The sequence below is a fragment of the Pecten maximus genome, chromosome 10 (genome assembly GCF_902652985.1).
Source record: "Pecten maximus chromosome 10, xPecMax1.1, whole genome shotgun sequence".
Lineage (NCBI taxonomy): Eukaryota > Metazoa > Mollusca > Bivalvia > Pectinida > Pectinidae > Pecten > Pecten maximus.
In genome coordinates, this window is record NC_047024.1 from 22209564 (window position 1) to 22235144 (window position 25581).

General features: G+C 35.0%; 1 protein-coding gene across 1 annotated transcript; it reads left to right on the forward strand.

Moving 5' to 3' along the window:
* Positions 1-2072: 2072 nt before the first annotated feature.
* Positions 2073-4204, forward strand: LOC117336735 (growth hormone secretagogue receptor type 1-like). The gene has a single exon (XM_033897350.1). The coding sequence runs from the start codon at positions 2370-2372 to the stop codon at positions 3705-3707; it is 1338 nt and encodes a 445-aa protein (XP_033753241.1). The 5' UTR covers positions 2073-2369; the 3' UTR covers positions 3708-4204.
* Positions 4205-25581: the final 21377 nt, after the last annotated feature.

Here is a 25581-nt window from a genome sequence, read left to right on the forward strand (position 1 = left end):
TTGCTATATCATTTTGTCAGGTCTATCATTTTCAAAAAGACAATAATTTATAATTAAATGCGAAAACCACCCCCGCGTCGGTATTCCTTGAACCGAAGTCAAAACCACATTCAACGATTTGTATGACTAATCATATATGATGACCTTGTTAAGAGAGCACTTTTCACTCATATCATTGTCCAGAGATGGAACAATGTCCGTTCCGGAAGTAAGGGCACTCTCCTCTCACAGTATTGTCGAGGATAGTATAGTTCCCGTTCCGGAGGTTAGGGAATAATTGCCTCATAATTTTGTTAAGGGATGGAATAGTATTCGTGCCAGAGGTGAAGACACTTTTGGTCATAGTATTTGCGAGGGATGATAAAGTGTCCGCTCATGACTTGTAGGCACTATTTCTCATATGAGCGTAGAGAGATGGAGTAGTACCCGCGCCTGAGGTTTGGGTACTATTGCTCATATTATTGCCGAGGGGTGGAATAGTGGCCGTGCCTGAGGTGTGGGAACTATTGCTCGTAGTGTTGTCGAGAGATGGAATAGCACCCCTGCCATTCCATCAAAGAGCTTATCAGGGCAAGAAACAAAGACTTTGTCAAATCTATCAAAAGCAATATCAGAAATGACGTATTGTTTTGAAATAGGATTTTTGACCACCTCAATCGTATGTTAATTCTTCAATATAAAATAATTCAAACTTCTCACGTGCATCGTTGACCTCGACCTTTTCAGATACAATTAATAAAATTAATTTGATTCGTGTATTGGTTAAATACTATGAGGCGTCTCTTGCTTCCCTTTTGCATTAACTGGTTCGTTATTGTTTAACGGAAATGTTAATGTTTTTGAACAAAGAGTTCATAGTTAAATATCTATGTCCAGACAGCTACACAATGAAACCTCAAAACTTTTTCGATAAATTCCTATATATCTTAAACATTTCCATTTAGATATGACAGGGCTTTAAAGTATACATAGTATAGATAAGTGTCACACATGTCTGAACTCTTAAACAATAGGAAGTCCTTGTCGGCCTCTCGCCTACATCAAGTCACCTTTTATAGTCATTAAACAATACTTGCACTGAGCACCTCTCATTTGTAATTGACATTCTTTATCACGCAAAATGCTAAAGATTTTACGGTCATTTTCACAAAACATATTTCTGTCCGGTAGGTTAAATACATCATTCATTGGGCGCGGCCTTGATAATTCAATAATTGTTTTTATATAGAATTGTAGAGTAATGTTAACGAATAGCATGGCACAGTAAAAGAATAAAAGGGGGCGATTTTAAACGGTCAAGCAAGGAAAAATATAAGAAAATAAAAACAAGCTGAGTATCAAAGTGATTAGTATGATGGTAATGATGCCGTTTGTATATGTACATTACATGGAGTAAATAATGTTTGATCAATGAATCGGAAAATCACACTATAATTAACTGTCTTGTAAAACAATATACCGCAAGCTACATGTACACCTAGTTCAGTTACATTATCAAAACAATCCCACCGACCACAACTAAAAGCTGTATTGTTTTCTACAGACAAACATTATTGACAATCCACTTAAATACGTGTGGTCCTGCAGCTGTTGTAAGATGCTTCAAGTAGTTAACATCGCTAAAAGGTATCCCTGATCTAAGGGACAAAAAGGTTATCTGGCGGTAATTCACACCTCATTGTAACTCTCGGGGCCATTAAGGATCCAGCAGAAAACTGACTGCCTTATCTATTGATCTGAGAACGGTACATATTATATTTTAAAAACCACATCCTGTGAAGTTATCGTTGTGTTATTTAAGCCGAGCACGACCGCCGAATAACCTTAAAAACCAATTAGATATTTTACTCTTAGAGCCATTCACATTCTCACATATTCTAGATCATTATTCCATATAGTTACAATCGTCAAACACTGTTTTGTGGTTAAGCTATAAACTACAGCAGTACGGGTATTTTCCTTAATGTGGTTGCAATGCCTAGTACGGCAAATCGAAGATAGTCAGCGATTGGTCGAACTGTGAATGTGTCCGTCTGCTTTCACGACAGCCACTATACGCTTGCAGACCGCGGTGAACTTCGGACGTATGTCACATGCGGGCTATGTACAGACACTGTTATTGGTTACAGATTTTGTTTTCACTCACACGTCTGTTTATGCGCACGCATAAACGAGTTTGCTGTAGTATACGGTAGCCCGTATATTAAAACCCAGAGAAACAAAGTTATTTCAATCGGCTTCTTCCGGGGACTCGACGACACGTTTGTGAAGAAGTACATAGGCTAAGTACAGGCCACTTCACATTTCTTTATAAAGTGGAGTATAATATATTTTATAACAACAATGTGGCACCACAAAACGCTTATTTAATGTTGGCAGACGCAAAGTGTATCTACCAGGTGGAAGGGTTACCCTTTATGGGGTACCACACCAACAGATTCGGAAACGACGTTATGGAGAACAAATCTGTGTCGGCTAATCAGTCAGTCCTCGAAGCTCTCCAACTCTTTGATACGGCTTACAACAATATACCATGGAATTGGGAGTACATCGCATTGGCCGTATATCTAACATTGTTTGCGATTGTGGGCACGGTGGGGAATATACCCATTCTTATTGTTTATTTCCATCGGAACGACCACACCACGGCCAATACCTTTATAAAAGTGTTGGCGATCATCGACCTTTTGGTATGCTCGCTAATCATGCCTTACACCATGGTGTACGAACTTCACATGGTCAGAAATGACGTCATATGTCGTACATTTGAATTTCTACGTCATATTGTGATATGTGCATCTAACATAACGCTTGTTGCTATAGCAGTTGAAAGGTACATTGCAGTTTGTCGACTTACCCTTCGAATGTCAGTCCAGAATGTCAACAGGGGAATGGTATTCATTGCATTGTGTAGCATGTTATTTGCGGCGCCATCTTTAGGAATATTTGCCGTTGTGTCGGATGCTGAAGTTCATGACGTCAATTGTGCATACGACCATACAGTCACTCGCGGGACATTCTGCCATTTCACTTACGCCATTATTGGTGAGACACTTGTCACGATATACCAAGGTGCACTTATGATAGTATTTTTGCTCACTCTCATATTAATTGTCGTGCTATATGTAATTGTATATACAGTTCTTTGGAGAAAAACCCAACTCCGAAAACGAATGACGGGGATTCCAAAGGAATTTTCTTTGACTTCAGAAGCCAGTCAGTCCTATGGTGACACACAAAAGAATAAGATAGACTGGGAATATTCTAAGATTCACATTCCTGATGAAGGAACTGCAGTGATAACGAGTTCCCCTTCGCCTGAACATGAAGTGACTTCCGATATTGTTACGTCATTGGCACAGAAAACAAAGCAAAACACAACCACAAATACCTATAAATTCCATGACGTTTTCAAGCGGGTTAGACCAAGTTGTAAGGACACCGGAGAAAAAGTCCGGAGACGGAACCATAGAAAAACTGCAAAAATGCTATTTCTTTGTACTGTGATATATCTAATAACGTGGCTCCCTTTCTGGCTAGACATTTTTGGAATTACAAGGAACATCGTCTTAAGATATCTGTTTTTCATTGGCAATGCAACTAACCCCATCGTGTACGGAATTGTGAACGGTCAAGTACGAAAATCACTGAAAAAATTAGCTTCTGAAATAGTACAGAAATGTACTATAAAACGGGGGCCTAAGTAAAGGTCACTAAAATTAAACTCGGCTATTCCATCCATGTGTTTAATCGAACGCTGATTAAACTTCCAGTGGATTTATCATATATGTGTGCTAAGCAGATCATTAGAGATTAACACGTGGGAGAGATATTATCAATAACGTGACAGTTGCTGATGTAAAGGTGATGTTCTATTGTGTTTCAGTTGTATGATTCGTAATATGCTTAAATATTGAATTCTTAATTTGTTACCTATTTATTTTCGTACCATAAAGACAGTGCTTGAACTTGAACATTTTTGTGACAAAAACGAAAAAATGAATAATGACAATGAAAGCATCTATTGTTATTGTTAGTGTCTTGTTGTTGTATTACCGAACGCTGTTTCACACATTCAATCAAATGCTGAACGTCTTTCGGATAAATAAGTTCCATTAGGAGCTATGGGACAGATGCAACATTAATATTTTGTTTATGGTATGTGTTGTCACAATTATTTTTGCATAAAATATTTTGCTATTGACCGTCTTTTGCTTCATTTGATTTGTACAATTATTAACTTTATGATACAAAAAATGTATTTAAAAATCCTCTACGATTATATCATATTGGTTAGGGATATTTCAATAAGGTTTCCTGAGATCTTTTCGTCCCCAATACTAAATTCGGATTCTTAAGAGGTCAGCAGTATCGTCCCCGATACTGAATTATGCTGAATTAAGAAACCCAATTTTTTACCTAGAGTTGGAAACCAAAGAAAGTTGGAATATCGCTATCCATCAATATATCAATTATATATATATATATATATATATATATTACATTTTTCTTACCTTTGTTAAGAATTTCTCTCTAATGCTTGCCATGTTAGGAATTAATGTTTTTTTTTTTTTTTTATGATCACTTGAAAAACCTTCACTCTAAACAGTACACACGCAAAACATTTTTTTTTTACGGACAAAATTATTTCTTTTGTCCAGCAACGTTTGGGAGTAGCCAGGGTTGGGAGCCATGGATTCTCCCTTCTTCCAAAATGTCGCCTCTCGCAGGAGGCCTGGATTTCACCCCTCTTACAAAATGTCGCCTCTCACAGGAGTCATTTTTTTCATTTCACACTCTTCATTTTCATTTCTTCTCTTCTAATCTTCATCCATTTTATTCTTAATTTCTTTCATTATCATATCTGCAATACTGCCATAAACATCTTTTACTTTGCAAACGAAAGGGACGTTTCCAGTCATCCAGCCACACATTTATCGATTAGACCGTTTTTTCACGGCACATTTTTAGATGTCAAATCATGTGGTGAAGAAAACTGGAAATAAGTTGAAAACGCAGGCAACAAAGTCAACACGTAATGCGTTAAGAAAAGATTTCCTAATTTACTTCATTTTTCTTTTCTTTAACGAAAGTACTGTTGGTTGTTATCATTACTCTGTAGGTTTGGCTTAAAAAACATATGCGAAATGTCACTTTATAAGTATATAATATTTCAGGCATATAAGAAAAGATCGATATCAGAAAAGAATTCCATACTAGGAAACTAAATCAGAGTATTCGAGACTTTTGCTCTATCTTCTCCATCTGTTTCATTATATCAAATTCTCGTTAAGAAAAAAATATGAAAATTGGTCAAAGCATTGTCTTTTTTAGTAACGTTTTATATACGAAGCACTGTAACATAAATTACGAAGGAAGGCAATTGGCGATTCGTTCTCTGTCTGAACGTGTGAATGCTGCACCACTAGTGTTGCCAAGAAATACCTGCATCTCTGACCATCCAACTTTTTAGCCCAAACGGATATAGGTCACCTTAATCAACTGTTTCGAGACGTGATATCTTAAAAACATACAGGATGAAGCTGTCGCCAAGACCACTGCACAGTACACCAAAGATAAGATGCTTTAGTTGCAATGCATCAAGCATTCTGTTCCAGGGTGTACTTCTCCTAGACAAGCATTGTGATTCATATTGCTTTAAGGAATTATGTAAACATGAATGATTTTTCCAGTGCTACAAAATATGGACACAAAAACACATTTAGTTAGCTGGATAATGTTGAGCAATCCCGGCTGAATTGTTGTCACGAGTTTGATAATTGTTGCATCTATTGTTTCCCAGATTCGGAGAATATCAAACTTATAAACCACCTTTAACATAGAATACTATTGCTGTGGTTTTCATAATCGTTATGAATGCAAAACACTGTCATTCAGACATTTACAGTGTTATACTACAGTAGCTAGGAAGGTTAAGCTGTTTATCAAATAGTGATTTACGCTTGCTGAACTTATTGGTGTCTGGTGTAGATTCCAGTTTATTTGAAATTAAAATAATTTCAGACAGTGGAGTTCATTATACATTAAACAGCCATTTTTATGACGTCGTCCTGTTACCGTACCCAAAAAGTCATAACGGGTATGCCGTGGATATAATTTATCTTTCTTTTCTTCAATCATGCTTCTTTCTAGTGAATCCATATCGTGAAATAACCATACAAAAATATATACACCGTATATATATATAACGACTTCACTGTAGCTAGCCCTCCACCTCAGGGTTGCGATTTACTATTTACTATTTACATGCTTACATTCAATAGAGCTATCGTAACTACAGCATTAACGTAAATGAAAATAACACTTTTAATTGCAACGACACATGCATAACCTATATTTCGAGAGTTAAAGAGAGCACGGTTTAAGAAGAAAAGAATACATGTCGTATTATATATATGAATTAAAATTGAGTAATGATATTCACTTTCTTGCAAATCTTCATTAAAACTCCAATATTACGCATTGATATACGTAGCCTCATATGTGAGGCTTGACGTTTTCTATGTATTCACTGTTCACATATTGGCGTAATGGTATTATATACGTGAGGATATAACACAATTGACGCTAATTTATCATTTATTCACAATCATATTCATAAACCACATTTACGGATGTTTATTGTGAACAATATTACCGTTTTCATTCAGTCTGGAATTTTCTTTCGTTCGAAGACAATGCTCTCTTTCATGTATGATATAGACAACACCACGATTTCGCTAGAAACAAACAAAATCTATATCGGCAACACTAAATTTGTATTTGATTTTAAAACACGCATACAAATATACACCTATTAAGCGGTGACAATAATAAATGAAGGCAGTGGTAAATGGCGACAAAAAAGTAAATGATGATAACCGTAAAACCCGAAAATGGTAATTGATGACAATTGTAAATGACGACAATGGTAAATTATGACAATGGTAAATGATGACAATGAAAATGACAACAATGAAAATGATGACAATGATAAATGATGACAATGGTAAATAATGACAATGGTAAATGATGGCAATGGTAAATGATGACAATGGTAAATGATGACAATGATAAATGATGACAGTGATAATTGATGACGGACTTACCAAGATTGTCATTTCATACATGTATACTTCAACACAAAAAAACAATGAAGGAAAGGTTAAAAAGTGATATAATATTGCATCATTTCGTGTTGTCGTTCAAGAGCTCTTCAATTGTATTTTATTAACAAACTTTAATGACAAATGACAATGACAAATAAAAGCTTTAGATGAATGAAGTTTAAATATCGTGGATAACGACGACAATCGAAATAGTAAATTAAGACAATATAAAATGATGAATACAGTAAATGACGACAGTGATAAATGATAAATATAGCAAATGACGACAATGGTAAATGATGAATACAGTCAATGAAGACAATGGTAAATTACGACAATGGTAAATTACGACAATGGTAAATTATGACAATGGAAAATGATGAATATAGTAAATGACGACAATGGTAAGGGATGAATATAGCAAATGACGACAGCGATAAATTAAGACAATGATAAATGATGAATACAGTCAATGACGACAATGGTAAATTATGACAATGGTAAATTAAGACAATGGAAAATGAAGAATATTGTAAAAGGCGGCAATGGAAAATAATGAATATAGTAAATGACGACAATGGTAAATGACGACAATGGTAAATGACGACAATGGTAAATGACGACAATGGTAAATGACGACAATGGTAAATGAAGACAATGGTAACTGAAGACAATGGAAAATGAAGACAATGATAAATGATGACTATCGGTAATGAACACAATGGTTATTAACGACAGCGGTAATTGATGACAATGGGAAATGACGACAATGGTAATTGACGATCATGGGTAATGATGACAATGATTTTTGACGACAATGGAAAATATAAAGACAATAGACAATTAAGACCACGGTAAATTGAGCGAAATAACCGTACCTCCGTTAATTTAATACAATAATACGCATATTTTCAACTCTCCATTGTTATAAAATGAAGCATTATATCGAGATTTGAATGTGTGTGAATGACTGTCATTATATTGAGATTTCGTTGTATATAGAGGAGTTACATATCGAGATGTCATTGTACATTATTATTTATAAACGACTGGCATTATATCTAGCTTTACACGAGTGACATCCTATCGAGATTTCACTGTATATTCACTATACATTATTCGATATAAACTACTGACATCTTATCGAGATTTCATTGTATATCCACTATACATTATTCTATATAAACTACTGACATCATATCGAGATTTCACAGTATATTCACTTTACATTATTCGATATAAACTACTGACATCATATCGAGATTTCACTGTATATTCACTTTACGTTATTCTATATAAACTACTGACGTTATATCGAGATTTCACTGAATATTCACTTATGTTATTCTATATAAACTACTGACATCATAACGAGATTTCACTGTATAACTACTGACGTTATATCGAGATTCCACTGTTTATAATGGCTTACAGGCGATCATAATCTGCATGACTTTACCTACGTCTTTTTATTGTCGAAATAGAATCTATGTCGAAATAGAATTTAAAACCCCTCTAGTTAAGCTAGACATACTTTCCTCTTCTGGGGCCCGGAGTGTAATCCTGAAACCATGCAAATAGTGGATCGAAATAAAGTCCGGAAATAACCGAAGGAGTTTGACCGCAAAATCCCATCAAACTAACACAGCTATGTCGTATTTAGCACTGACCTGCCGGGACAGTAACAACTTTAGCCGACTAGTGAGGCCTACATGTATCGATATTTTACACCATGACCAAAGTAATGATGCATATAACTAAGGATTAATAATTCGTTCCCATTATAACTTAAGCTGATGGGCTGAGCAGAAACAAAAAATGTTTCAGCCTTATCCAGGATGTTATCTTCCTCACAAACACTTATAGGAGTGACCTATGCCTGATGATCTCAAGGACGTTTGGGCTACTGCAATCTCGCCCCAATTAAACATTAAGAATGGAATTTAAACAAAGCCATTGAGTTTTACATTTGGAACTCATTAACATTACTTTAAATGAAAGACATTAAATGATTTCGTCTATTATTTGATCGATTATGTACAAGCTGTACCGAAAAAGTACAGTACCGTATAATGAAACACAATCGAATCTTACATGAGTTTCCAAAATGGCTGTCGTCGCTACAAACTATTTATTTCAAAATTGAAAGGTGATGGGTTAAAATTAAAGAAGCCTTCATAGTGTCAAGCCTGCATGTTTCCATCATATATTCATATATGATTTAAACACTTCCATAAACAATATAGCTTCTCTCTTTGAATATAAATAATAGACAAAGGAAGCATCACAGCTCCACCATCTTGAATCCAAGTGGTACGATTCAGAGAACGATTCGCGCGAACCGTTTCGGTTCGACTTGTACGACGCGTTCCATTACGAGCACAGCAGGTTCGTGATGGTTCAACTGGTACGAACCCGATAAAGGAAGGGACGAAAATAGGATGTTTTTATGATCTTTGCTATATAAAGGCAATGAAGATAAGGTTGCATACTTAATTTGGACGAGAGGGGATAATGATACATGTTATATTGTAATCATGGTCCATTTTAACTCTACATGTTAGTCAGAAAAGGTCAAGATCTACACGATAATAGCCTTTAATGTTGGTATGAGGAATATCATGTTTAAACTGTAATAAAAAGGATAGCGAATGTTTAAATCAATAGCTACGACGATGTATTAGGGCAACTGCAAAAACTATTTATCTTGTAAGTAAAACTTAGCAGCGTGTACGTACAACTTACTATCTTAAATGCAAAAAATATTAGGTTGTACGTACAAGATGGTGAGTTGACGTACAAGATGTTGAGTTGACGTACAAGATGGTGAGTTGACGTACAAGATGGTAAGTTGACGTACAAGATGTTGAGTTGACGTACAAGATGTTGAGTTGACGTACAAGATGGTGAGTTGACGTACAAGATGGTAAGTTTACGTACAAGATGGTGAGTTGACGTACAAGATGGTAAGTTTACGTACAAGATGGTGAATTGACGTACAAGATGTTGAGTTGACGTACAAGATGTTGAGTTGACGTACAAGATGGTGAGTTGACGTACAAGATGGTAAGTTGACGTACAAGATGTTGAGTTGACGTACAAGATGTTGAGTTGACGTACAAGATGGTGAGTTGACGTACAAGATGGTAAGTTTACGTACAAGATGGTGAGTTGACGTACAAGATGGTGAGTTGACGTACAAGATGTTGAGTTGGCGTACAAGATGGTAAGTTTACGTACAAGATGGTGAGTTGACGTACAAGATGGTGAGTTGACGTACAAGATGGTGAGTTGACGTACAAGATGGTAAGTTGACGTACAAGATAATATGTTGTTCGTACAATATAGTAAGTTGTACTTACAAGATAGTAACTAGTACGTATAAGATGGCAAGGGGTACGTACAAGATATTAACTAGTACGTATAAGATGGTAAGTTGTACGTAAAATATGATAGTTGTTCGTACAATATGGTAAGATGTACTTACAAGATAATAAGTTGTACGTACAAGATGGTAAGTTGTACTTACGAGATAATAAGTTGTACGTACAAGATGATAAGTTGACGTACAAGACGGTGAGTTGACGTACAAGATGGTAAGTTTACGTACAAGATGGTGAGTTGACGTACAAGATGGTGAGTTGACGTACAAGATGGTGAGTTGACGTACAAGATGGTAAGTTGACGTACAAGATAATATGTTGTTCGTACAATATAGTAAGTTGTACTTACAAGATAGTACCTAGTACGTATAAGATGGCAAAGTGTACGTACAAGATATTAACTAGTACGTATAAGATGGTAAGTTGTACGTAAAATATGATAGTTGTTCGAACAATATGGTAAGATGTACTTACAAGATAATAAGTTGTACGTACAAGATGGTAAGTTGAACTTACGAGATAATAAGTTGTACGTACAAGATGATAAGTTGACGTACAAGATGGTGAGTTGAATTACAAGATGGTAAGTTTACGTACAAGATGGTGAGTTGACGTACACGATGGTGAGTTGACGTACAAGATGGTGAGTTGACGTACAAGATGGTAAGTTGACGTACAAGATAATATGTTGTTCGTACAATATAGTAAGTTGTACTTACAAGATAGTAACTAGTACGTATAAGATGGAAAAGTGTACGTACAAGTTATTAACTAGTACGTATAAGATGGTAAGTTGTACGTAAAATATGATAGTTGTTCGTACAATATGGTAAGATGTACTTACAAGATAATAAGTTGTACGTACAAGATGGTAAGTTGTACTTACGAGATAATAAGTTGTACGTACAAGATGATAAGTTGTACATACAGGATAATAAGTTGTACGTACAATATGGTAGGTTGTACGTACAGGATAATAAGTTGTACGTACAAGATGGTAAGTTGTACTTACGAGATAATAAGTTGTACGTACAAGATGATAAGTTGTACATACAGGATAATAAGGTGTACGTACAATATGGTAGGTTGTACGTACAGGATAATAAGTTGTACGTACAAGATGGTAAGTTGTACTTACGAGATAATAAGTTGTACGTACAAGATGATAAGTTGTACATACAGGATAATAAGTTGTACGTACAATATGGTAGGTTGTACGTACAGGATAATAAGTTGTACGTACAAGATGGTAAGTTGTACTTACGAGATAATAAGTTGTACGTACAAGATGATAAGTTGTACATACAGGATAATAAGTTGTACGTACAATATGGTAGGTTGTACATACACGATACTTAGTTGTATGTACATAGATTATACATGGTTTGTATCTTACAATACAAGGTTTATTTTTGGCGAGGGTTAGGAAAGACGAGATGGATGGCTGGCCATCTCGACTTTCCGTTCCGAGCCAAAAATAAACCTTGTATAGTAAGATGCTTACCATGTATTCTGTTTATCCTGCAACACTTTTCTACGAGTTGGCGACATTCAAAACAAGCAAAAAACCGTTTGTTTACCTTGTTTGGGTACGAGTGACCCCGAGTGAAGTGTACTGCTTCATCGCACAGGAATATATCCATTCATTGATACCACTTGTGTGTATTCACTACCACGAAACTATCAATGCGCCATTGAAAAATAGTTCCACGCTTTTTATGTAAATAAGAGTTCAGTTTTCGTTAAACGTATCGAAATATCACACAAAAACTTATATTATTCCTGACAAAGACATCAGACACAAACGTCAAAGTTGAGGGTCAAGTTGTTATCGGTCAGTGTGTGTGGCAGTTGTAGGATAAAAGATGTACAAGATAATTATTATCTTCTTGTGGTAACAAAATTATATAGTTCTTCTTGTTTGCGTTCTTTTCCAAAATGCTGTACTGGATTCCTCAACATTTGTCACTGATTATAACATGATTTCCTAGTTAGATTCTGACATCCTTTTATAAAAAAATATATATTACATTACCTGCTTTGTTCAATTAATGACCTTCATAATCATGTCCAAAGACGTCATACCAATTATCACATGGTTCTCTAGTTAGAGTCTGGCTTCCCGTTGTAGCTATAAGCGTATTTCTGACCAGTGTCAAAGTGATGGTTGTGAAAATTAGCGTTCCTAATCCCCGTACCTATTATAAAAAAATAACTCGTCTTCGTGCGTCACATCATTTAACGTTAGTTTAACTGTCGCATTTATTGAAGCGTTATGGCTGGACTTTCTGTTGAATATGAAACAATACATTGTTGAATGCTCAAAATGTTGCATTTGTTATTACTAGAAATGGAATGCTGGTATTGGTTAAAATCCAGTATATTGATTAGGTTTGATTCTTATTGTTCAATTTATGCGATATTGAATCAATTTTGCCCAATTTCTATTATTATAATGTTTGATTGCGTAAGTCATAACTTTAGATTTTTTCCATTTGATGCATTGGTGTATTATTATCTTAGAACTTTGAATTATTATTTTGTGCGAAATGATCAATAGATAATAGTTTAATTATCGATTAAATGTTTCAAGAACAAAAAGAGGAAAAAGAAAGGCCTCAGAGTTCAGTTTGTAGATCTGTCGTGTGATTTACACTTTTATACAAAATGTTGCACTCACTACAATCAGTTGGAACTTCAATGACCAATAACATCTTATCTACCAAAATCATTTTATTTTTGCGAAAACAACATCCTGACCACCATACTGAATCCAAGCTGAAACCCTCAAGTGAGGGAGAGGCAGGAATCGAAACATACTTTAAATGCTTTATTTCGATGCATTCGTCGGATGCTCTATCGTCTGAGCTCTCTGGATTGATGGATGGGTTGTTGAAACAACATATTTTTGGTTTCCTACCAGGGAATATTCAGTCTACACTGATGAAATATTACGGTGGCAAGAGGGGAACTGTCTTGTTCTTTTGGACAAATCTGGTTTGGAGTACTTACAATGCCTTTCCATTTACTTTTGGTATCTTTGAGTTTCCGTCTGTTGTCCTTCCATATATTCTTTAAGTCAGATTGTGTCTTTGTATTTTCAATAGTAGTCATATTTCAAAACATTTGGATATATCTTTGAAAATGTTCTGTTTCTGTATGAAGGGTAGGATAAAAATTCCATTCAAGCCACACAAAATATAATATCTTGGAACCCTAACCGTACACCTAACATTGTCAGCAAATGCATTGTAAAAAAAACCTCCAATTCTATTTAGAAATGATTGGCATCATTTGAGTCAGGAACATATTCGAAAACCGCACATCTGAAATAAAAAAAACTACCTCGATTGTTTGTAAAATATATAACTGCTTTCTGCAGAAGACCTGTTCAACCAGTCATATGTGAACTACATACCTCGTACATAGATCACTGTGGAACTTTGAGTATAAAGAATAATTTGGAACTTTGAGTGCTTGGAACATTATTTATCTTCAATTGTCTGAAATATTTTTGTGGAAAAAATCAATGAAGAATATCGACACAACAGCGAAACCATAATTCAAACTCAAAACCGATTAAATAGGGGCCAGATATAAATAAGAATATCGATTTGTATGGGCACACCTAAAAAAGTCCAAGGAGAATAAGACCAGGCGTTCCGGTAGAGTAAGAGTCTTTTGTTTCATCGACGACAATCCGCTATCCAAATCTAAGTCAAATCTGGGTTAAGTGTAAATCTCAAACGAGGCTCGAGTGATGACAACGGAACCACTAGACATATGACTGGGAAAGTTATAACCTTCGAAACTACAAAATACTCAACGAATGTTTGAAATAACCCTAATTTAGGGAATGAATGGTACTTAAAGTCATGATCAACAATGTTGAGCCGTCCTATAAATGATATCGATGACTGAAAACCACTGGTTTGTTTTAAATCACAAATCATTGCAATTACACATTATTGAATGCTTTCCGTTTCTGTCAAAGTGTCTTCTCTGTAATGCAATCGATTTCCAGCTTTCTTTAAGTTACACAGCCTTTTCGATTCAATCATCATTCACCGAGATTCTGGTCGTGTTTTATTGCCTATTAACACTGAGATTTATGCTTCCATCAACTCAATAAAAAGTGATCTATTTCACACAGAGGAAGAACTGAATTTCATTCTCAACCATTCAAGTTGTCCATCAAAATACTGATGCATATAAGACTGGCGTAAAATGTTGCTATTTTATCATCATTTGCCAAATATTGTATTATCATTATTATATAGAAGTGTGGGTGTTATATGTATTTTGAATAAATTCATTTTACAACTGCAGTAAACAGAAAAAAAACCCATTTCTTCCACTAGAATAGAATTGATGTCTAATTTTGAAAAACAAACAAAAATAGGAAAATGTGACGTAATTACGGCACCAAATAAAGCATCTAGAGTTCTAAAAATGAAGTCAAGATAATTAAGGTTTATTGATGAATAACATACAATTTATCAAACTGTGCGTAAGGCAGCTTATTAACATGCTCTGAAGACGCTAATGACATTAGCAGTTATGAAATTATGGAGCTTAGCCGTCATACATATGACATTTAACAATTCATGTTCTTTTATTTTACTCGAGACGTGTCTTTTCCCTGAGGGTGAAGTATCATATTCATTTAGGATGAAGTTTCACGTTCATTGAGGGTGAAGTGTCATGTTCACTTGGAGTATAGTAACATATTTGTTGAGGGTGAAGTGTCACGTTCATTGAGGGTGAAGTGTCATGTTTACTGAGGGTGAAGTGTCATGTATATTGAGGGTGAAGTGTCATGTTCATTGAGGGTGAAGTGTCATGTTCCCTGAGGTTGAACTGTCATGTTCCCTGGGAGTGAAGTGTCATGTTCCCTAAGGGAAAAGCCCGCGTAGAACGTGACAGGTCGAGGGTAAACAAAGTAGCCTCAAAGCAAGCGCAATAAATCCTTTATGGCATCGAAATAAACCCTACACATAACAATATCAAAGCATAGCTGTTGTATGGTATCTGCTGTTTCGAAAACATAAACCTCGCCGAACATATTTTATAAGGTGTTCTGGAAACGTGAAATAGACGTCATGTGACATCAGTTGTTCTGAAGACGTGAAAAAGCGCCATGGGACAGCAATTGTTCTGGAGACATGATTCACAACCGTCCTGTGTCATCAGTTGTACTGAAGAAGTGAAAAAAGCGCCATGTGACATCAGTTGTTCTGAAGAGGTGATTCACAACCGTCCTGTGTCATCAGTTGTTCTGAAGAGGTGATTCATAACCGTCATGTGACATCAGTTTTTCTGAAGACGTGAAAAAGCGCCAGGTGACATCAATTGTTCTGAAGAGGTGAGTCACAACCATCATGTGTCATCAGTTGTTCTGAAGAGGTGATTCACAACCGTCATGTGACATCAGTTTTTTCTGAAGAGGCGATTCACAACCGTCATGTGACATCAGTTGTTCTAATGACGTAAATCCATATTCAATGCATCAATTGGGCCCTTTCACAACGTCATCTTAGTATTGATATTCTGTAATTGAGTACAACTTTACTGATATAAACCTTTCTGCATATATTTTCTTAAAGGTTGAAATTAAAAACACTGTCTACTCACTGCCTCAAACTTATTTAGGAACTTCATTGTAAACTGAATACGTATATCTATGTATACTGTTTTGTTACACAATCGCGGTTTTTCCACGTGTAAAACTGCATCGTTTACTATACACAAGTATTTAGGTATACTACTTGCCTTACACTGCTAAACAGTTATTGTCTTCATAAAAATCATCAAAATATAAAATCATCTACAAAATGATCTCAAGATACAAATTGTATCTGCCAGTTTTGCTTTGTTTTCTTGTATTTTTGTTTATTATTTGAATTTTTGTTTTTTCTTTTGTTTCTTTTTGTTTCTTTTTCTTTTTGCTTTTTGTTTTGTTTTTGTTTTTCTTAAAGTCAATATTGGAACAGTATTCGTCCTTTGGGATAGGTAATAACTGCCTCATCCTTGTCTTGTTATTCTCTAGCTATTTCCAAGACACAAAGGTTAATTGGAACATGATATAGAAACAATTCCCAATACTATTGTTTCAGTACTGTTTAGTGTTAATGATAAAACCCCTTCCTGCTGTCATTGATCCCTACATTAATTGTGATGATTTATCTCTCTTGTGCGTTGACACTAGGGTTTCCGGAGGATATTTATCGATTTTCTTTATTGATTTTTGTTTATTGTTCACGACAGTGATAGAATACGCGTAAACAAGCAAAGATAAAAATGAGTTAATACACATGATAATCGATTTATTACATTTTTGTTCAAACTTTCTTTATCATACAACATTATTTCATTTCTTCAGACTTTACAGTTTTATCAGTAATCAAAAACTGGTAATTTTTAAGAAGGTCAAACTTAGGTTATGTTTTGACTAATACCGGCTTCTTTGAATGACAGGCAGTTCTGAACACATTTCAAACTTAAATACTATTTTTTTGCTTAATAAAGTACAATTTTTTTTATACATCTCAGTGCAGTTGGACTTTATATTATTATTATATATATATTTCTTATACGAAATAGATTTTTTATCACACAAAAGGTTTGTTATCCAGCGAATTCTTCCTGGTAATATTTTTTAGCCAGTAGATAGCAATATACCCTGGAGCATTTTTCGTTGGCAGCGCCAGTCAGAATTTGTGACGTCATAATATGAATACTGATGTAAGGTAACTGTTACGTCATAATATGAATACTGGTGTTAGTTGACGAATGTCATATTGCGCAACAAAATTGCAAAGCTTCGTTTGATTTTTTATTTTGATGTGTGCGTGCGTGCGTGCGTGCGTGCGTGTTATCTATTTTAAAATAGATCTTTCATAGTGTGGTTTTAATTTTGCGGTTATTAACCATGCGACAGCTTTGGGTTCTAGGTAGTTCAACGTAGTTCATGCAAAGGTTATTTTATAGGTCCACATCCAATAATTCTCACCCTGAACGTGAGAATATGACAGTTCGTACACGATATAGTATGCTGTATATAGTGTTACCGGTTTCTGGTACCAGTTTTGTCCTCGCTGAAAGTCGGTGACAGTTCAATTAGCCTAGTGCAATATATGGCGATAACCTTTATTATGGTACACGAATGTGTCTTCCATGTCGTTATGATACAGACGGAAACATTAACATGCTATTGGTTTTTATATTACAGTATCCGTGCAAGTCGATGAACTCTATTTCCACTACAAACAACTAAGGTCTCGCCAATTCTCTCGGGCACTGATGACAACGTTTTCATACCAGACCAAAAATTAGCTTGAGCAACCGATATGGAGCTTGAGGGCTACTTGTATTACAAAAGACATCATTGGGTCTAATAAGAAAACAAAATATCATAAACGTTTTTATCATTCGTGAATATAGAGGACCTAATACAAGTGTTCATGATATACTAATATTTCATCAACGGTTTATCCATTTGCTATGAGCTAAATTCTATAGTTGTGTACTTTGAACATATGACACAGATGGAATCAGGTCACTGGAAATTTCCTCGTCGAAAGATTTACAATGTTACTATGTCATTAATTTTGATTAATTTTAATATCCAGTTATCTTATGAAATTTTAAAGATGGATGTAGTCCATGTTTAAAATAACCTCGTGCTGTTGCCGACAGAAGGGGTATATATAATTGTATGCCTTAACATCATACATCATCACTTTCCATTGTCGAATATGTCTAAGCGACATCTCTATTTGGCGACCCACTGTGGCAACCATTTCAATTTTCCTTGAGCATTTAAACCATACATGCCAACTTTTTTAAACGACCTTTTGTTTAAACGCCCAAAGACCTCATATTTTCTTACCCTTTATCATAATAACTCTAATAAATGACCAAAAGTCTCCAAAAACGCTTTCCATTGACATATTTGCATATAGTTTTACTTTTTGATGTTTTTTGTTATTTCCTATATAATGTAAATAAATGTGTATGTCTTGAAAAAGAGGTAACAATCTTTAAAAAATTGACAAATTATTTCGCAAATGCCGCAATTTCTTCACCGTAGGAATCTACATGGAAACCATTCAAAAAGTACAATGAGAATAAAAGCAGGTGCTCCGAGAGGTAAACGTCTTTTCCTGTAATTATAGATGGAATTCAGGAAATTCGTGTTAGGGTGTTCTCGCGTGTTTGTTCAATCTGGGGCCGCGGTGGCCGAGTGGTTAAGGTGTCCCGACACTTTATCACTAGCCCTCCACCTCTGGGTTCGAAACCTACGTGTGGCAGTTGCCAGGTACTGACTGTAGGCCGGTGGTTTTTCTCCGGGTACTCCGGCTTTCCTCCACCTCTAAAACCTGGCACGTCCTTAAATGACCTTGGCTGTTAATAGGACGTTAAACAAAACAAACCAAACAAACCAATTGTTCAATCTTAATTTCCTAAACCTCCTATTCCTGAAAAAGCAGTAGAGCCCTTCCTAGCTCTGAGTGAAAATAAGCCTGCTTCACCCTTGGTCATGTTACTGGCAGAGATGACTCAGCCTCCTTGAAGAATCCTTGGTTGTCATCAGTACCATCCAATTAAGGGACATTGACGAAACTAAGCTGCCTCAAATTGCAACACTTACTACCTTCAACTTACATCTTGATGTGACCTTAGGCGATGTATTTTTAAATTTTTTTAATGTTGTTGTTGTTGTTGTTGTTGTATCTTTTTTTAAATGATTATTTGGGAATTTATGATGTACTCACCATAGCGAGTCTTATTGGTACGAATGTACAGGGGTTCGCTAAAAACGACTAAGAAATTAAGAGTGGAAAGGAATTATTTTTCCTTGGGAACTGCATATCAAGTTTAGGCTCTTCAATGCCCTATGATCGAAAGAGACAAAAGTAAACACCAAATTCGGCAGTGCCTACTTCAAACTATATCTGAAAATTGCATTCTTGTTCTTTAAGGTCCCATAAGAATAACACCACGAACCCACCTCTTCATAAACCCACTCCATTTGCACTTCTTGCCATCAATGAACGTTTGTTTTAAAGAAGTTTGGTGACAGGGGTTATACCATGAGAAACTAAATCTGTTTTGCCATTTTGATTATTGGAGTGAAATATCTCCCTTGAGCGAGCGGTGTGATCGTTGTGGCATTGCTCAACCCTAAGATCACCGTCCGATATTCGTGTCAGATAATACCAGAATCTCCCAGAATCTCCAATCCATGTGACTTTGTCTATCCGTGAGTACACTGATATGATATAATCAATAGTATGCACAGTTTGAATGACAATCCTATATACAATGATATAACTATAACACAGATTAAAAAAAAATGGGCCCTTAAATAATGGACACCAATTTAACTTGATTTTGTGGTATGGATAACATAAAATTATTTATATGACGCCCACTAGTGGAACAATAGCAAACCAACGCAGCACCAGATACTTTCAGTATAGGGAATATAAATTTCATATCAGTCGGCAAAAGATTAAAATCAAATTCTGAAAAAGTTCATTTCACAAAATGCATAATTCATTGTAACATGCAGTGTATTGAAAATAATAGCTGTTCGTGACGATTTGTATATTTGATATAATCCTCTCAAACCGTTATATGTCTGGTGGCAATATTACTAGCCAGTTGCAATTTTAAATCCTGAGTGAAAAATAACCGTGCTAAATACAAAATCAATTAAAAATCCTTCAGTTCATATTTTGTTGGTGATATTGTTGTAATTATCCTACAATTTGTTTTAATCTGTTTTGTCTTCGCGCTATTACCATGAAACACGACATCTTGGTTTATCAATTTTGTGTCATTAGTCCCATGCCATCCGAACCCATTGTTGTTTCATAGTTACTAACCGCTTTAGGCACTCCTCCTTTGAAGACTCTAATCCATTATCCGACATTTATGTATTTTCATACAAATGTATACTAAATGACTCGAATGATTCTCATTTACTACATTTCGCCTAGAACTATAAAATATATATCACAGACAACAGTTTATTACACAATCACGCCCATGCAAACCAGTTCTCAAACAAATAAACAATCTACAAACTGTTTGAAAAATATCTTATTGAAATCCAGTTCGGAGAGTGCATATTAAGGTAAAGATGGAAATGCAATCACTGTGGCAAATTATTGAATGCTGTTATGAGCACGACTGGCAATTGCCTATTTAGCTACTTCTGAAACAATTCCGGAAAGATACCTATGTATGAATAGCGTATTGCACTGAAAACCAGAAAAACGCTGCAGATTACTGTATCCCCTTGACAAAACACGTGTTCGTAATGCCTTATAATATGTGATTCTTATTATGATGTGATGGTGAAATTTTCGCTAAAATGCTAAATTTACCCTCTGCTCATTTGTTGAAAATGGCGAAAATGTATTGGAGCTGAAAGTGTTGCGGAGCATGGTTCATCTTGTAGCTAAACCACAAATACGAGGTTGAATAGTTTACGTGTATTTAATGCATTTGGTCCAGTATTGATAAGCAGACAATAATTGTACTATTCTTTGACATGAAAAGCTGAAGGCTCTCTACTTGGCACAATGCGTATGATCGTCAACACGTCAACATTTACGTAACAACAGTCTTCAAACTTGTGATATGTTTTATCAAAGATGAAAAAAGAGAATAAACGTTAGCATAATGGTAAAACAGCCTAGCACTGATTATAAGATAAAATTCTTTCATCCTCAAAGAACAATTATTGGAATACAAGAACAGAAATTAATCAGTTTTTATGCAGTGAATATATAAAGAGCAACTAAGCATGAGTTCTCAATTTCGTCACGATCTATTGGAAATGGTAAAGTCGAAAGATGCATTCAAAGAGAGGAACTATAATAAACAATTTAAAATATCATCGGATTGTCGTTACAGAAAACTGACAGCAGACCATAAACAAAAATATTAACAATCTCCTAAGTAATTTCCGCTATCAGCTATGACTAATGTTAAGCGACTTGTTTGTTTGCCACTGTTTAAATACTCCTAAACAACAACGTTCTGGCGAGAGTGTTTATATGTGATCAAGTACATCCAGGATATTTCGGCTGGTTTCAATCAAAAATCAATATAAGGTTGGAAAAACGTTTTCAAAATCACAAAATAAAAATAATAAAAACTTTGAAACGTTTTATATCAGCAAATAACTTTTCAACAAACTCAGAAAACTAGTCCACAATGTGAATATATCGTTTGTGAAGAGACATTATTCTATATTCTCAGTATGTACGTTTCTGATAAATCGTTTGCTCCTCTTTGCACTAGCAAACCTGCTTTTCTAGAACTGGATCAGATTGAAAATTCCCGGAATCGTTCCCTGACCAATAGTCAAAAACAAACGTTTCCTTAACCAGCATTATTTGCTAAGTCGTTATCACTGCGATGCTTGTAATTCCTGTTTTAATGTCGTTTAAGTGATAAAATGTATGGTAAATTAACCCACTAATCAAAACCGCGACTTTTTTCAATTGATGCATTTATGTTTTACCACGAGAGACACTCAATAATCGATTATGTGTATTCGTTGAGGTAGAAAGATGACAAATAACCGATAATGTTATCAATATCACGGTTCCGGTTTTCAGTCACACCTTTCACACGTGTTGGGCACGACTCTATTGTGATATATAAAAAAGGTTCATGCACTTGTCACGTTCGAATTTGGATTTCCTTTTGATGTGTTGACTTCCGGTAATGACCACAGTTCGTGTAAACACCATATTGGATATGCATTTTGAGTCGATGATTATAAAAACAGATTTTAAGACATTGACCAGTGAAAACTAATAAAAGTATTAAACCGTTTTGAAACACAAATGGTAAACAATTTTCATAAAAATAAAATTGTTTTCTTTTCTGATCCTTAGATTATTCATGAAACGTAAATGATATTGCATATGATGATTTGGTTTTTTTTTCTTTTTTTCTTTTGTTTTTTGTTTTTTGCAACAAAATGTCATCTGTTTTGCAAATTACGAAGTATGTTTCGAAAATGATACAGATTAAACAGTGTTCTACATTTACGTAACCCTGCCGTAATATTTGTGTCTACAACTTCCCAAATAATTTACGAGTTTGCGTAACGAAACCATATATGGATGGAATTAATTACATATTCCACAAAGGAAGACCTAATGCGTCTGTTCATAACGTTGTATAAAAGACACTAAATATGTATTTCATGTTAGTTACGTCAATGAAAAAAAATTCGAGAGGTATTTTTATGTGTTCAATTAAAACTTTAACAGGAAGTAGAGCAGTAGGTTATGTTAATGAGCGTCAGGGAGAAGACTTCAATTCCCGCAATAAATCATAATTTATCACCAGAAAGTATTATTTATCAATCTGCCTGGCTGTTAGTGACGTAAGTAGATCTTAATTAAGATAAATCGGACCAAGGTCATAGCAATCTATGAACAGTCGGGGGACACGGGGTTGTTTGAGTTTATGAAAAACAAAATCTGAAAATACTAATTAAACAGTAATTCTAACTCAAAATAGACAAGGGCAAAAACACGAACAAAACTATGGATGTGCATAGGTAGCTAAAATGTACCACGTGAATATGACCTTTTTAGGAACTGAAATTTATAGTGTACGGGATATGACGTCATTACTGTAGCCAAGATGGCGACGGCACGTTGTCGATCATGAATAGCATCAAGCGTTGAACTGTGATGCAATGGTTTTATAGCCGTTATCAAAGCAACAGCTTTGCAGAAGTTATTGCATATTACAGGAGTGCGCATTGTGACGAGGCTGTGTCGTTCATCATGGTTATAAATTCCACAAAAAATAATTGTTTTCATATACCAAAGTCTAATCACATTCATGCTTACTAAACTATGTAAACAATTCGTAACATATCTAATGCTATACATGCAAGTGTAACTATTTAAATATATAATTATTGTTTTCACACTTAAACATATCACGCACGTGCGTCAGAGATCGGATATACGTGGGATAAGTTTAATTGATTTTTATACAAGCTGTGTTCTTTTTCATTTAGTCATAATTAATTATGTTATACTGTAATATTCTATTAGTTGCCATGGCGATATGTACGTCCACATTTTACGCGTGTTGAAATAAACAACAGGTGCATGCATGAGGTGTACATGTATATTGAACCAATAAACGGGATATATAGAACATATACATGTAAAATGAACATATTTCAAATACACTCTAAACGTTTCATATTGAAATGAAGACTGAATAAGAAATTAAAATAACAAATATTGTTGTTATATCATTTGCTATAATATCATAAGACAAAGTTCTAAAGATAAAATATTCAAGATAAAGTTGACATTTTGTCAAGCTGACTAACTTACTGAAACAAGTATATATTTATATATATATGTTATTGTATATACACATCCCTTCAAGAATAAAGTATATTTGATATTTCCTTTCTTTTTACCTTTTTTACAAAATGATCACGAAGAGTTATCTGCTATAGGAATTCAGAAACATGTGAATGTTTGGAGAAATTATATAATTACCCTTTACTCTAAAAGGATGCTACATAAATATAATGGCATATAAACAAATATGAATATCATGCAAATTTCTTTATTAATTTATTGTTCTGTGAAATGGTTATACATTTACAAACTGTATGTCATGTGTAGGTATCAGTAGCCTGTAACTTTGAATTTAAAACCACTCAACACTGTAAAACCTTATGTATGTATTTTGTATAAAGATTATACTGATCAACAAGGTTTATCGTAACATCAACACAATATAATAAAACGAAATGTTTATAAGACAGATGCATTGATCATAACAATTCCCACATGAAAATAGTTAAGAAAAAATAGTTGGAAAAAAGATGACAATAACTTTAGGAGATACCCGTGGAGTTTATTCTTACAGTGAAAACACCAAATATACGTGTATAGTATCTCGAACTCTGATAACTAGAAGACTCTGCTTAACTCGAATGCGCATACGGGATCAAGTAGGACAGGGACCCACCCCTAAGAAAACATTAAAACGACATTATATTAAAAGAAAAAGAAAAAAAGCCTAACAAGTTAAAATCACATATAAAATATAGTTATTTACCTCGAATACTCGGATTTCTCAAACACAAAATGTCTTCGAGATACCAAGATTCGACTCGATTAATACGAAATAAATGTGCTCAGATGGTATTATTTGATAAGATATTAAGATCGCCATCAACATTTGGGGCCACGGTGGCCGAGTGGTTAAGGTGTCCCGAAACTTTATCACTTGCCCTCCACCTCTTGGTTGCGAGTTCGAAACCAACGTAGGGCAGTTGTCTGGTATTGACCATAGGCCGTTGGTTTTTCTCCGGGTACTCCGGCTTTCCTCCACCTTCTAAACCTTGCATGTACTTAAATGACCCTGGCTGTTAACAGGACGTTAAGCAAACCATCAACATTTGAATCATGAAAAACTTCCTCGTGTACTTCCTTATCAGCCCCTAAACAATGTGTTATATACCACATAAAGTATAGAACATTAACTTAACACATCCGTCAGTTTATCTTTTTAATCTTTTGTTTGGCCTTTGATTATTATCATATGAGAACACAAATTATCGCAGGACAATATGACATATGTACACCCAATCTCCAATCGCGATGTCATAGATGTGCTTATTTATGCCTGAATGATCGATAACGTTTCATGTAATGTATTGTTTACTTGGCAAACCTGCATCCTCGATACTCCAGGGGTTACGTTCACTTTCGCTCTTCGCGTCCATGGAATATGTTATGGGAAAATCGAAGCCACACAGCTAGCTATTTTGAGGAGAAAAAAACCTGACCAATCACTCAGCTGATGAGTTTCTTCAGAAGATTACAGAGGAGAGACAACCAATTTCAAAACCAGTCAATTTGACGGTATGACGACCTCGTCATTCGTTATTTGTACTTCAAAGGAACAAACCGCATTTTTATACATGACTTGGCGGTGAATATTCTGAGGGCTCAGACAGCAAAAGTGAACGATAACCCTTTAATATGAGAATGGTAAACCTGTTATTCCCG